The sequence below is a fragment of the Schistocerca piceifrons genome, chromosome 5 (genome assembly GCF_021461385.2).
Source record: "Schistocerca piceifrons isolate TAMUIC-IGC-003096 chromosome 5, iqSchPice1.1, whole genome shotgun sequence".
NCBI classification, from domain to species: domain Eukaryota; kingdom Metazoa; phylum Arthropoda; class Insecta; order Orthoptera; family Acrididae; genus Schistocerca; species Schistocerca piceifrons.
Window position 1 is genome coordinate 616124029 of NC_060142.1, and position 13537 is coordinate 616137565.

At 40.6% G+C, this 13537-nt stretch overlaps 1 protein-coding gene across 1 annotated transcript in view; it reads left to right on the top strand.

Annotated features, from left to right (window-relative positions):
• Positions 1 to 509: 509 nt before the first annotated feature.
• The window catches only part of LOC124799167 (luciferin sulfotransferase-like), a 54464-nt gene continuing 41436 nt past the window's right edge, over positions 510 to 13537 (top strand). The window contains exons 1-4 of the mRNA XM_047262705.1: positions 510 to 573; positions 683 to 782; positions 6400 to 6536; positions 9976 to 10098. Of these exons, the coding sequence (XP_047118661.1) occupies positions 510 to 573; positions 683 to 782; positions 6400 to 6536; positions 9976 to 10098 (424 nt within the window). The remainder of the gene's footprint in view (positions 574 to 682; positions 783 to 6399; positions 6537 to 9975; positions 10099 to 13537) is intronic.

Sequence of the window (13537 nt, forward strand, 5' to 3'; positions counted from 1 at the left end):
TTTGTATAGAATGTTCGACAGCAGTGGTCCCAAGTGTTACATGCTGAAGTAATGGTATCCTTAACCTGTTTCGTTTTTAATACATATACTTAATTAAATTGCACAGTATTTTCCCATAAACTATTCAAAGTAGTCTATTGATTCAGTAACCGGCAAAACAACGTTTTTTGTTACGTTAAATCTTGCTGTTCACTCTTGGAGTTCAGTAATATATAATCCCTGGGAAAAACATGCAATATTCATTACAAATATTTCGTTTTATTATAAAAATACTTACATAATTTATTCAATTAAATGAATATCTCTTTTCTAGAATTTGAGGCTTCAATATAAAAAAAAACAAGTTAACCTAGTTTTCCTTTGTCTGTAGGATGACTTTTCACTTCGAGACGGTGAAGGACGTCAGTTTTTATCACTTAATCGAAAACTGTGACTCTTGTTACGAAAAGGGTTCAGTTCGTGTTTATCCTTCTGGATGCATTCTACAGAAACATTTTAAACAATATGCAATGGAAATAAAAAATTTTAAAGTGTACCCGGATGATATATGGGTAATTTCTTATCCCAAATCAGGTCAGTCGCAAGAATCAGTTTTAAACATTACTTTAGAAGAATTACTATATTTATAACTCCCGAGAATTTATGTTTTTCACTGCACTTGTAAGGTCCACAAATGTTTCAGGAACGACGTGGACACAGGAGATGGTATGGCTCATAGAGAACAATTTGGATTTTGTGACAGCTAGGAGAACCTTGCAGCGCGACCGTTTCCCATTTTTTGAGTAAGTATTCTATGTTCTGCAGTGTGCTGCTGCTGAGCTTTCTGATTGTGACAAAGTTACAGTTGTGCCTTTCCAAACTCTTGTTATGAAATTATAAGCTTTACGCAGTTCTTATTGTTGGAACGCCGTTCATTTTGATGGATCATCTGAAAAGGAGGGGGTGTAAATAGTACTTCAGTTTAAAACTTTCATTGTAATTGAAACGTGAAGCTACATCCCTTTATTATAAATCACAACATGCTTCTCTGATGACGCTTAATTGAGACACACAGCACAGCACCGGACTGGGAACGAATCAAGTGAGTATCCGAAATGGGAACTGCACGTGCATTGTGCGTTACAACACGCTTTCTCTTGTTATCTCTTATTCTGGTGTGAGGAGGAGAATGATGGGGGCTGAGAAAATGTATTTCACTTTTCATTTGTTCTGAGAACATGACAGAGCTTTAAATGTAGAAAGATGTAAGTTAATAACAATGAGTAGCAAAAATAAACCCATGATGTTCGAAAACACTGATAGTAGCGTCCTGCTTGACAAAGTGACTTTGTTTTAAATATCTAAGCATATCGCTACAAAGAGATATGAAACGGAACGATCTCATAACAACTGTGGCAGGGGAGACGGGTGATCGATCCTTTTTATTGGAAGATTTTTGGGGAAGTGTGGTTGACCTGTGAAGGAGACCGCAGATACGACGTCAGTGCGACCAATTCTTAAGTACTGACTGATTGATTGGGGTTGTCATAAGTTGGTCTAAAGGAAGATGTCGAAGCAATTCAGAGGCTTTCTGTTACATTTGTTACCGGCAGCTTCGAAAAACATTCAAGTATTACGGAGGTGCTTCGGGAACTTAAATGAGAGTCCCTAGACGAAAGGCGACATTCTTTTACGGGTACGCTGTTGAAAAAATTTAGAGAATCATTTTTTGAAGCTGACTCCAACACAGTTCTAAAACAGACGACATGGATTTTGTGCAAGGACCACGAAAATAAGGTACGAGACATTAGTACTTCTACGGAGGCATGTAGACATTCGTTTTCCCTCTCAGTATTTGCGAGTGGAACGGGAAAGGAAATGACTAGGAATAGGGCAGGTTTACCTCCACCACACACCATACAGTGGCTCGCAGAATATGGGCGTAGATGCTTCTTTTTTTCATTGATGTTTCTTTGAAATCGTCCAGCCGAAGAATTCCCGAATACTGAAAGGAAAGCTCTTTCACGACGACCTGTAGTCTAAGTAGCTCTACTGTTGCTGTAGTGATATGCTACCAGGGGCGTAAATAATACTAATTTGATTAACACGTGCGCTTATACGTATGCGCAATAGTAATAAAGCAGTACAGAAGGTAATGAATCACTTGGCTTTTAAATTTCTGTGGAAGGGAAGTGAGTTTACGTATTATGCAGCAAGTTAATTATCTCGACGTGGCTATTCATTCGTTGTGCGTATTTTGAGTTGCTGGAGCAATATTTTTGCTAAGCTCTTTAGCGTCTTTCCTGCATTTACCATATGAAGGCAGCGCCGTACATAACCTGGACCCCTCGCCACTTCAACGGGCTAGCCCCTCTTCTCGCACTCTGAGTGCTGAATTAAAAATGGCTCTTGATGAAGTTGTGGAAGTGGTTTACTTTATGAGATCATATTCTACCAACTCAAGAGTTTTAATGCACTTGCGGAAACAAAAATAGACTTCACATTACTTTGCCCCTTCACAAGTAGGTCCGCTCTCTGGTTGTAGGCACCTAAGGAAGATTAATAGTATTAGCCATCTAAGATTCATCCTAGCATGTTTCTTGCTGTACAGACTACAAACTAGTAAGCGAAGGAAGCTGCCACATCTTTTACACTCTTCGATATTTTTTAAAAAAAATAAGTGGAATAATCGTTTCCTCTTTCGCGTCTTGGAAGAGATTGTTTAGTGAACATTAAAACCAGAGCGTAACAACAGTGGGTGTATTCCGAAGCATTGCAGGCAAAAGATAGCAACTTTTGTTTTGATAATCGGTTAAGTTTGGTGTAAACGCAAAAATATGAAATAGATTTTCTATTTGATTAATGTCAACTTTCTGTACCAAACGTTTGGTTGTAATGTCTCGCTTTCGTTGTATAACGCGCTCGGGTTCCACTACGCCACGCAGTCAGCTCCAGATTATGTTAGGATAACTTGTGGTTCAGTGAGCTGACCAGTTAATGCAATAACGGCTGTAAGGCGTGAACATGAACGCCAAGTGCGGTCGTAACCAGACGGTACAAATAAAGAAAATTTATCACTGTAGGTATTAATATTAAGAGTTTCTTACGTTACTGAGATCGCGTTCTCAACGAATTTTCCATGATAAGTAACTCGAAATGCCATTCGATGTTTACCGTATTCTTTTACGGAGTTACAGTACTGATAATAGTAAGAATATGCCTAACGTTAACCCCAGTCACTAGTTCATGGGGTTCCGGAAATATAACAGAGTTTAAGAATACAGAGAAAACCGTCTTCCCTTATCACGTAGTCTACAAAAATATTGTAGCGATGAAGGACATATAGACTGGCGTTCAGTCATGGTTTAATAGTTAGGTCTTTAGTTATTTAATAAGATTATAATTAACAGTGTACACCAGAAAGAGCTAAACCGGACTCAGGACGTCTGTATTTGACTTATCTATGACACTTATCACATCGAAATTCCAAAAACCTTCCAAAATTTCAAAGTCCATATTGTAGGACATACGATACATTTACAAGACAGTGAAACAAGAATTAAATCTTGGGTACAGCATTTTTGTTCTAGTGCTAAAGCTTCAAACGCATGCCTATAACGTGTTAACACTCTCATGAAACGAAGGTAACACCTATTTCTCTCGTAAATAAAACGAGTGGCAAACAAGCGAGAGATTAATGTATTTTGTAGATGTTGAAAGTTCTGCATTAAAAATGCAGTACTTCTTTGAACAAATGTGTATGGGAAATAAGAACAAGGTACATTGTAACGATTAATAACAATTATTGAAACAAAAATTAATTTTTAATATAACACTTGTTTAAATCTGACTAAAAGGTGTAAAACAATTTCTCCTAGCCCCGTACAGATTCCGACTCCATTAGAGGTAGTTCTAAAAATCTCTGATTGCAAAGCTTTAATACTTATGAAAATACCCATAACATTTATATCGAAAAACGTGGTGTGCATGCAGTAGAAAATAATCGGGAGGTGAACTATTCTTGCGTCAGCTATGAACTGAATAATCTACATTTATTATGTTGTAGGTCTTACAGGTATTTTCAGTTTTGTTAAAAATCTACAATCACAAACTTTCATAAATATCTCTATTGGGCTAGGAATATGCATGGTTCTAGGACACTTCATTTAACAAAGTCTAATTTAGAAACGTCTTATATTTAAAATTTAATTTTGTTTAAGTAATTATTTTCTGCGTTTTGCATTGTGTGTCTGACAGTTCTCAGTTGATTCTGAACATTATGATGGGATTGGAAGGGAGACATTTGTTAAAATTCAAGTTTATTTAAGTGTCTTTCCTCATGGGCATTTCCGAAATAATGATCCATCAATGAAAATTGAAAAACTTGTTTTGCTCGCATTATGTTTTAGGAAATTTAGAATTGCCTCTCTTGTGTGTGTGTGTGTGTGTGTGTGTGTGTATGTGTGTGTGTCTTTGTGTATGTTTTTCTGTGTGCGTGTGTGATTTTGGGAAATATTATATATCTGCACATAAACACAATAATCAGTAGCTATCTTCATAATTTGATAGACAGATCTCTGGAACAGAATAATATGATTTTAAAGTCTACAATAACAACTCTCTCAATATCATGGGCGTACATATTACGGGAGACTACTCTCATACTTCTACATGGATACCCCTCATTCATGAAATATGTCATGTATGACCAGCACTTAAGGTTCGGTCAGGACTTGGCCGTATCACTGCATTTATTCACACTTACTTACATCTGTAATCGGATGCTCAGAGCTGTTTTAAACTCACTGTTCATTGGCAGTCGCAATGTATTCAGAACTAATTGCCTGTGTAAGAACCATTGTATATATTTAAGCTTCGCACAGATCATTTAGAAACAGAGGGTTTTTGGTACCTGTAGGAAAGTATATATTGAGAATGCACCATATGTCTTTCAACAGATACAATTTAATTGGAGATTCAGGTCGGATGTCAGTAAGAAAACTATATTAACTGAAATTCAGTATTCGATGAACTTTCCAATGTATTTGGATTGACAGAACAACCATGATATTCGGAAGCATTCTTCAAACATTAGTCTCGTGATAGTTGAATGTGACCTCAGCGTCATGTGCATCTGATATTACTAATTTAAGAGGCGATAATAAACATTAGATAGAAAACATCACCTCAGAATTCTGTACCGTGGTTACTTCTTTTGCTACATAAAACTGGTCACAGAAAGCCACCACATGAAAATAACTGAGAACAAATGAGTATTTGGTGATTAACATTGGAATGGACATTAAACCGAAATGCGTGTTGAAAAAGACAGTAAGTAAAAGTAATGGCTAATGAATTCCATACCATTGTGTATTACAAATGAGGATGTATTGTATAAAATAGTGAAAAGTTTCAAATTTAATCTAACAGTCAAAATTCAAATAAGGGCCACGAGAAAGATATTTCTTCATTTCGAGCGATTCGCCCAATGTTTATCACAGGTAAGACGTGAAACTATGTGTGGCGGCTGTGATCTTTGCTCCGTACATGCTCAGTAGAATAAAAATTTTCAGTTGTAGTCATTTCTAGCCACTAATCCAGAAAGACGCAACATGGCGAATTACTCTTCCAATCATTACCGACAGTGTAAACATATTTTAAACGTGTCACTGCGACGCTTTTGGTGTGAAATTTGTAACAAATATAAAGAAGCTTTTAGAATACAACTGTTAAACTTTTTGTGGGTTCCTGCATATGCATGAACGATTTTGCAGGATTATATTGAATCAAGGCACTAAATCAAACGATTTTCACTATGTGCAACCTAAGAGTTTCAGATTATGTTCTCGTTAGATCCTTCAGTTTCACAAATAGTAGCATAACACTGCAAATAATATGCACTCTGCATACTTCGTTTAAAATGGGCAGCTCAGACAAATAGAAAAAACATTGATAAAAAAGAATCTCTGGTTGTGTCATGCTCGTGGGTGTAAAGTGAGCATTCTTTTTCTGCTAGTCCTTTCGAATTTGAGTTCTCTATGTGCCAATAGTAGCTGCTAGCCATATCCTTCATAACAACGTACAAGATAAACTTGTTATCAACAAATGTTCCAGTTTAGTTAGACTCAGTAACTAATGAAATAAATCAATGACTTTTTGTGATTTGAGGCCATTTTTTTTCTCTATAGCACAAACAAGGATTTGTCTGCAGGTAAGTAATTTTAACAGATATGAACCACCAATCATATCATTGGCGGAATTACTTTCGTTTTTAAAATGAAGTATTTTACTCTATCTCTTTTGCTGCTGCTAAACGAATTTTGCATTGAATGTTTGGTTTAGGATAATTGTCCACTGATACCAACGTTTGTTTCACGGTCATGTGAATTTGAAAACGGGGAATGCCCTTCAAATGCACAGGGTTAAATGCGCCTTGCTGAGGGATCAGAAGACGTCACATCCTCTGCAAATGATCGACTGCCTGAAGCGACCACGGTTCATCAAGAGTCACCTGCCTGTGGATCTGCTGCCTGCTCAGCTGTGGACTGTGAAGCCGAAGGTAGAGCGTTTCTTCACGACGCTGGTCATTTGAAGGCCATATATTGCAGATTGAGAGCTAACATTGCGAAGATGTTCGGGCTCACATGCGGTTCCTCTTCGTCGAAATTTCTTGGTTGATACTCGTCTAAGGGTTGAACCGCACATGTCGCACTACACCCCTTAATTAGACACTTGTAACCCTTTGGTTAAATGGTCTGGCTGACGGCAGGTTTGCGAAATACCATGTTAATGTAACATATAATAATAGTAACAATAACGTCGGGAACTAAATTAACGACTCATAAATGATGTAGGCCACACAGTTGCGATTTGATTAGAATAATGTTTATTCAGAAAGCAAACTAATAGCGAAAGTGGTCGTATTTAGAGTTACTGTTACAGATGAGCACACATCCATTTGACACTGTTCGATCATTCACAATCTAATCTCGAAATACAAGTTATCTACGTTGCTGCGCTGCTCGCCACTCAGAGACTAAGTCCCGCGGTGCAACACGACGTGAAATTTTCTAAGTCGTTTCACTTCCTAGCTGCCTAAAGACCGGCCGTCTGCTTTCGCATCTCCTTTGGTGTGTCCAGCCGAACTGTCCGATTTCGCGTCTCCTTCAGCACTGTCCCTCTGCCAGTTCCCGGCCGCATTTCCCGCGCGCCGAATATCCTCGCTCAACTGACTAGGGCAGTTCCCTTTCCTGAAGCCGTCCATCTGTTTGGGTGCAGCTTATTCTACATCATTTTACATTTTAATGTATTTAAATAATCAGGACTTGACATTTTCACTTTCTAAATAATGTAACAAAAAAAATGTGTGTCAAATCTTATGGAACTGAACTGCTAAGGTCATCAGTCCCTAAGCTTACACACTACTTAACCTAAATTATTCTAAGGACAATCACACACACCCATGCCCGAGGGAGGACTCGAACCGCCGCCGGGACCAGCCGCACAGTCCATGATTGTAGCGCCTCAGGCCGCTCGGGTAATCCCGCGCGGCATAAATTAACAACAATACCCATTACATAATAAACGTTAAATTCTTTTACATTAAACCAATACAACTTCCTCTTAGACTTGAATGCCACGGCCAGTTGCCTTGCACCAATGTGTTTTCTGATAAATAAATAAAGAATGAAAGTAACTACTATGCACTACATTTAACAACAAATTTTCTACTACCTAATGATTCAATAAGATGTCATACTGCCATCTTTCAATCCGTTTTATGTGGAGGAAATGATGATCTCATGCTTAGGTGAAAATAATGGTAGTTAGAATTTTCTCTACCTTTTAAACAAATAAAGTTACAGTGTTGATATTTACAATATTTGTCATTTTAATGATCCGCTTCTATATGAAATGTAGATCGTTGAGATCGACCAAAGCGTTCGGATTTTAGCATTGAGGTCTTTGTTACAAAATTGCACTTTAACAGTAAATTTTAAACTATTATAGATATGATAATATTCAAGTTTTATTGGGATCACCACGAGAATTTATGAAGCGTGGAGCATTAAAATTACTGTGGCATCATTCCCTGGATTACTACAGAATTAAATAATTTCCATAAATGTTGCCCTTTATGGCCGATGTTAGGTCCGCCATATTTACCAATGCTATGTTTCGTCGGCCACACACGGCTTCTACTGCTTTTCCCTAGCACGTAGGTTCTCATCTGTCTTATTCGCAAACTACAGTGTTTTGGCCTCAATAGACAATAGACGCTAGTGAGTTTCCCCATCTAGTGGTGAATCTGCACTCTTTGTGGAACGCTGTCCTGGACGACAGGGTTCTTTTAACAGTTCCTGAAAGCGGACTCTTTCGGCCATATACTTAAATGAGAGCGGAATGCTCTTTAACGCACAAGATATACATTGAATTTAGGTACACGTGAATAATTTTTGTAAACAAGGTAACTACAAACTGTTTTTTACGTGATTTCTCTTGTCACAAGCATATTATATGAAGCACAGGAAGTACTGCTAACTAATCAACTGTGACTGCAGCAAAGGTGCATTCCCAATTGAAACGGCCTCATCGGGAAAGAAATAAGCAAGTAAGAAAACCACTGTTGTGTTCGAACCCCGTTTTGATAGATGGATTACAACACTTCATTAGCTATGCCCAAAGTTCGAAGATGTTTTATGATGTCATAGGTGCAATATTTTTGTAGAATGAGATTTAAAGCTAAGAAACAAGTTTCTCTGCCAGCAGTTTTACGGCTTATTGTATCACTTGCGCAAACACACGGTCCAGTCACATAATGTGACTGCAGACTGTATTCGAATTCAAGGTGCAATAACCACTCACAAACAAAAGGTCCGAGTATTATTAGTGGAGGGTCTATAAACCGAGTGGCGTGACGGAGAAAAGAATGCAGTCTTTGTAGTCAAGTGCAAATTGGGCGATTTATCTGACGTCCTAACCGGCATGTTCTTTGGCGTTCAGGATAAGTGTGGAAGCATTTCCGAAACGGGTAAGTTTGTAAACCGTTCACGTGCCGCCTAGGTTAAAGTATACCGTGCATGGCCAAATGGCGTTATCCAAAACTGGCGATGAGGCAACGGTGGTCAACTACGGTGAAATACGTGCCGTAGATGACAGGACTGAACGACGGCCGTACAGATATGTACAGGGAATAGACTAGCAACTACTGCCCATCTGAACCGACGGACTACCAACAGTGTCTCCTCAATGACAATTCAGCGAACTTCGCTACGTGTGGCTCTCTGTACAGGCGCATGGCTCATGCACCCATGTTGAACTGCTGTTCATTGATGCAGCTGGAACTTACAGCCAATACGACAGCTGGAAGTCTACTGGGTGGCAACACGTTGTTTTTTGAGATGAATCACGTTCCGTGCTCCACCAGACAGATGGCCACGGGCGTGTGCGTTGTCAGACGTCTTAAAGCAAACAGCCTGCAAGCGGGATGGAGTGTTACGGTGTGGGGCATTCTGTGGGGACCCCATAATTCTGGAAGGCACGATGAATCAACACATCTATCCTTGGGCACCAGGTCAACTCCTATATGCAGTTTGATTTTACTTGGAAAGATGGCGCCTACCAGGAGGACAATGAAACGGGTCAATGAGTGGTTCTTGGAGCACTGGGATGAGCTTATCGTACTCCATGGCCACGAGATTCCTTCGATTTAAAGACAAACGATAATCTATGGACCATGTCGTTAGGATTGTCAGAGTCATAGACCATCAAACGAGCAACCTAGAGCAGCTGGCCATGCTAACATAGTCGGCAGGCCTCCGCAAACCTGTCTGTACATTTCAGGACCTCACTGACCCTCTTTCTGCACGTCTCACGCTGCAAAAGGTGATCATTCTTTCCTCTCACAGGTGGTCGCGTTATTGTGACTGGACAGTGTGTATTTTTGTTGTGAGGTGTACCTTAACGGTGTAATCTAACACTTTTCCTCTTTCTTCCAAATAATTTACGTTGTCCGTAATCCAAAGGATGTAGCAATTTCTTACTACTATCATCATAGGCTGATGCACGGCTACAGAGGAAACATCAAAACCTTTGTTGAAATTTTTCTTTCAGGCAATGGTAAGTAATCTACATGTTGCCTAATACTCGTATCAGCTCTATAATGTAGATTTTCATGTAATCACTTATTTTACTCATTCGGGCAACAGAGAGTCTTCCGACTCTCTGTGCTCTAGTTTATCCTGTAGGTCTATAATTTTATCTCGCAATAAATGAGGCTTCTAGGAAACGTGATCGGATGTCAGTGTAACTTCGTACACGTAAAGATCATCAGCGGGTATGGGAATGATTAGAGTTCTATTTCACTCTGACAACTAGAATGGCCACAAGAGTTCATTAGCTTTCCTCTGTTTGGTATTATTATCAGGCCAAGGAGGATATACAGTACTGGCCATTAAAATTGCTACTCCAAGAAGAAATGCAGATGATAAACGGGTATTCATTGGACAAATATATTATACTAGAACTGACATGTGATTACATTTTCACGCAATTTGGGTGCAAAGATGCTGAGAAACCAGTACCCAGAACAACCACCTCCGGCCGTAATAAAGGCCTTGGTACGCCAGGGCATTGAGACAAACAGAACTTGGATGGTGTGTATAGGTACAGCTGCCCATGCAGCTTCAACACGATACAACAGTTCATCAAGAGTAGCGACTGGCGTATTGTGACGAGCCAGTTACTCGGCCACCGTTGACCAGACGTTTTCAGTTGGTGAGAGATGTGGAGAATGTGCTGGCCAGGGCAGCAGTCGAACCTTTTCTGTATCCAGAAAGGCCCGTACAGGACCTGCAACATGCGGTCGTGCATTATCCTGCTGAAATGTAGGGTTTCGCAGGAATCGAATGAAGGGTAGAACCACGGGTCGTAACACATCTGAAATGTAACGTCCACTGTTCAAAGTGCCGTTAATGTGAACATGAGGTGACCGAGACGATTAACCAATGGCACCCCATATCATCATGCTAGGCGATACGCCAGTATGGCGATGACGAATACACGCTTCCAGTGTGCGTTCACCACGATGTCGCCAAACACGGGTGCGACCATCATGATGCTGTTAACAGAACCTGGATTAATCCGAAAAAATAACGTTTTGCCATTCGTGCACCCAGGTTGGTCGTTGAATACACAATCGCAGGCGCTCCTGTATGTGATGCAGCGTCATGGGTAACCGCAGCCATAATCTCCGAGTTGATAGTCCATGCTGCTGCCAACGTCGTCGTACTGTTCGTGCAGATGGTTGTTGTCTTGCAAACGTCCCCATCTGTTGAGTCTGGGGCCGAGACGTGGCTGCACGATGCGTTACAGCCATGCGGATAAGATGCCTGTCATCTCGACTGCTAGTGATACGAGGCCGTTGGGATCCATCACGGAGTTCCGTATTACCCTCCTGAACCCACCGATTCCATATTCTGCTAACAGTCATTGGATCTCGACCAACGCGAGCAGCAATGTCGCGATACGATAGACCGCAATCGCGATAGGCTACAATCCGACCTTTATCAAAGTCGGAAACGTAATGGCACGCATTTCTGCTCCTTACACGAGGCTTCACGACAACGTTTCACCAGGCAACGCCGGTCAACTGCTGTTTGTATATGAAAAATTGGTTGGATACTTTCCTCATGTCAGCACGTTGCAGGTGTCGCCACCGGCGCCAATCTTGTGTGAATGCTCTGTAAAGCTAATGATTTCCATATCAGAGCATTTTCTTCCTGCCGGTTAAATTTCGCGTCTGTAGCACGTCATCTTCGTTGTGTAGCAATTTTAATGGTCAGTAGTGTATAAGGGCCGCTGACAGCAACAGATGCTGAGCAATCACTGTGCAATCACAGAGACGTACTCCAGCGGTAAAGCGTTATCAGCGGTTCACACAGGCTGGAAATGCTTGACTATGAGTCTCCATTTGGCCGACTGATCAAAGCATGCACTTTTTTGAGGAATTGGAATGTGACGTGGTTTCGGACTACTTGGGAACGTAATGGCAGGCATTATTGCTGTATGAGCCGCACAAGGGAAGATCGCCATATCGGGCGCCAATTACATCGTAAACCCTTACAGCTGGGCCTGCTATTTAAGAAGTAAGAACTTCTTGCTAATTCTGCGTCATCCTCTACCATTGGTCAGACACAGCCACCACCCGGACTAGGTGATTACCATCTCATGCGTAGTTTCCCGTTAACACAAAGCAAACGACTGCATTTCTGTTGGTGTCGTGAGCAGGAAGGGTGAAATTCTGCTGAATGACGTCGCATTGTGTTCAGTAATGCATGACGGTTTCGCACTGCCTCTGGAAACCATATCCAGCGAGTATGGTGGCAACCTGGGGAGAGGTCCCATTCTTTTAGTGTTTTGGAGAGACATAACAGTGTTACTCCAGTCGTCATGGATTGGGCTGCATCGGGTATGACGTCACATCTCGACTGGTAGTGACTGAAGAACTCTGATGGCACAACGGTATGGCGCAGACAGCGTGCTTCGTCATACGTTAACTAATTCGACAGTAACCTGAGGACGTTCTTCTACTGTACAATGTTCTACGACACAAGGCATGTGTCTCTGTGAATTTTTTGCATGATGTTGAGACATTGAGGTGCCTAACAAGATCTCCGACAGACCCTGTGTTACATCACCTCAGATGTCACCTCGTTTCCAGTCCCAGTATCCAGGACTAGTTACAACATTTGTTCGTTAGATTGTCTCAGGAGAGATTACAACAGATATATGCCAGAAGAGGTGCAACCTTGTACTGTTAAATAGAATCTTAGTTTCACTCTCTTTGTGTATCCGACTAGATTTTTATTCATTGAAAGAACATCACTTACACTCCCAAACAAATAAGTGTCATTTCGTTTCTCCTCCCCTTCTGCGTGCTTCACTTTTTTATCTGCTCCTGTACGGAATTCAGTCACGTGAGACGTAACAGCACTTTTATTTACACATATTGAAACGAATTTCGGCTGTTTTTGATTGTTTGTTTGCTTAATACTCTTAGCACAGGTATTAACATAAATACTGAAGCAAGAAGGCTTTTTTTTAGTTTTTAAAGTGGAGTCGTATACGTTTTATAGCTGCCTTCGAAAGCACCTGCGAAGAAAATTACATTGATATAGCGTTTGTTAATGTTGAGAATGAAAGTTGACTTAAAAAATTCGAGAAATGTCCCAGAGTGTGACAGATCTATGGTCGAAGTCGGCATCAGCGGTGCAAACTCCGCCAGCAGTGCTCTAGTGCTACGCTGAGTCAGAAAGTCAACACATTTGTCTGTTTACTTGTCTGCATTGCAGGCCGCTCATTTTTGCTTCAACATTCGTTGCGTGCAGACATGTACGCCACTGGGTAGAGGTTGTATATGCTACCTTTAAATGGTGAACGTACAAGAAATGCTGTAAAAACAGTACAGCGGTATAGAGCTGCATTCACGGATCGCCAGTGTCCGACCCGCCGTGCACACGTACGAATTATTAAGACGCTATTGCGACAGGCTACTTGG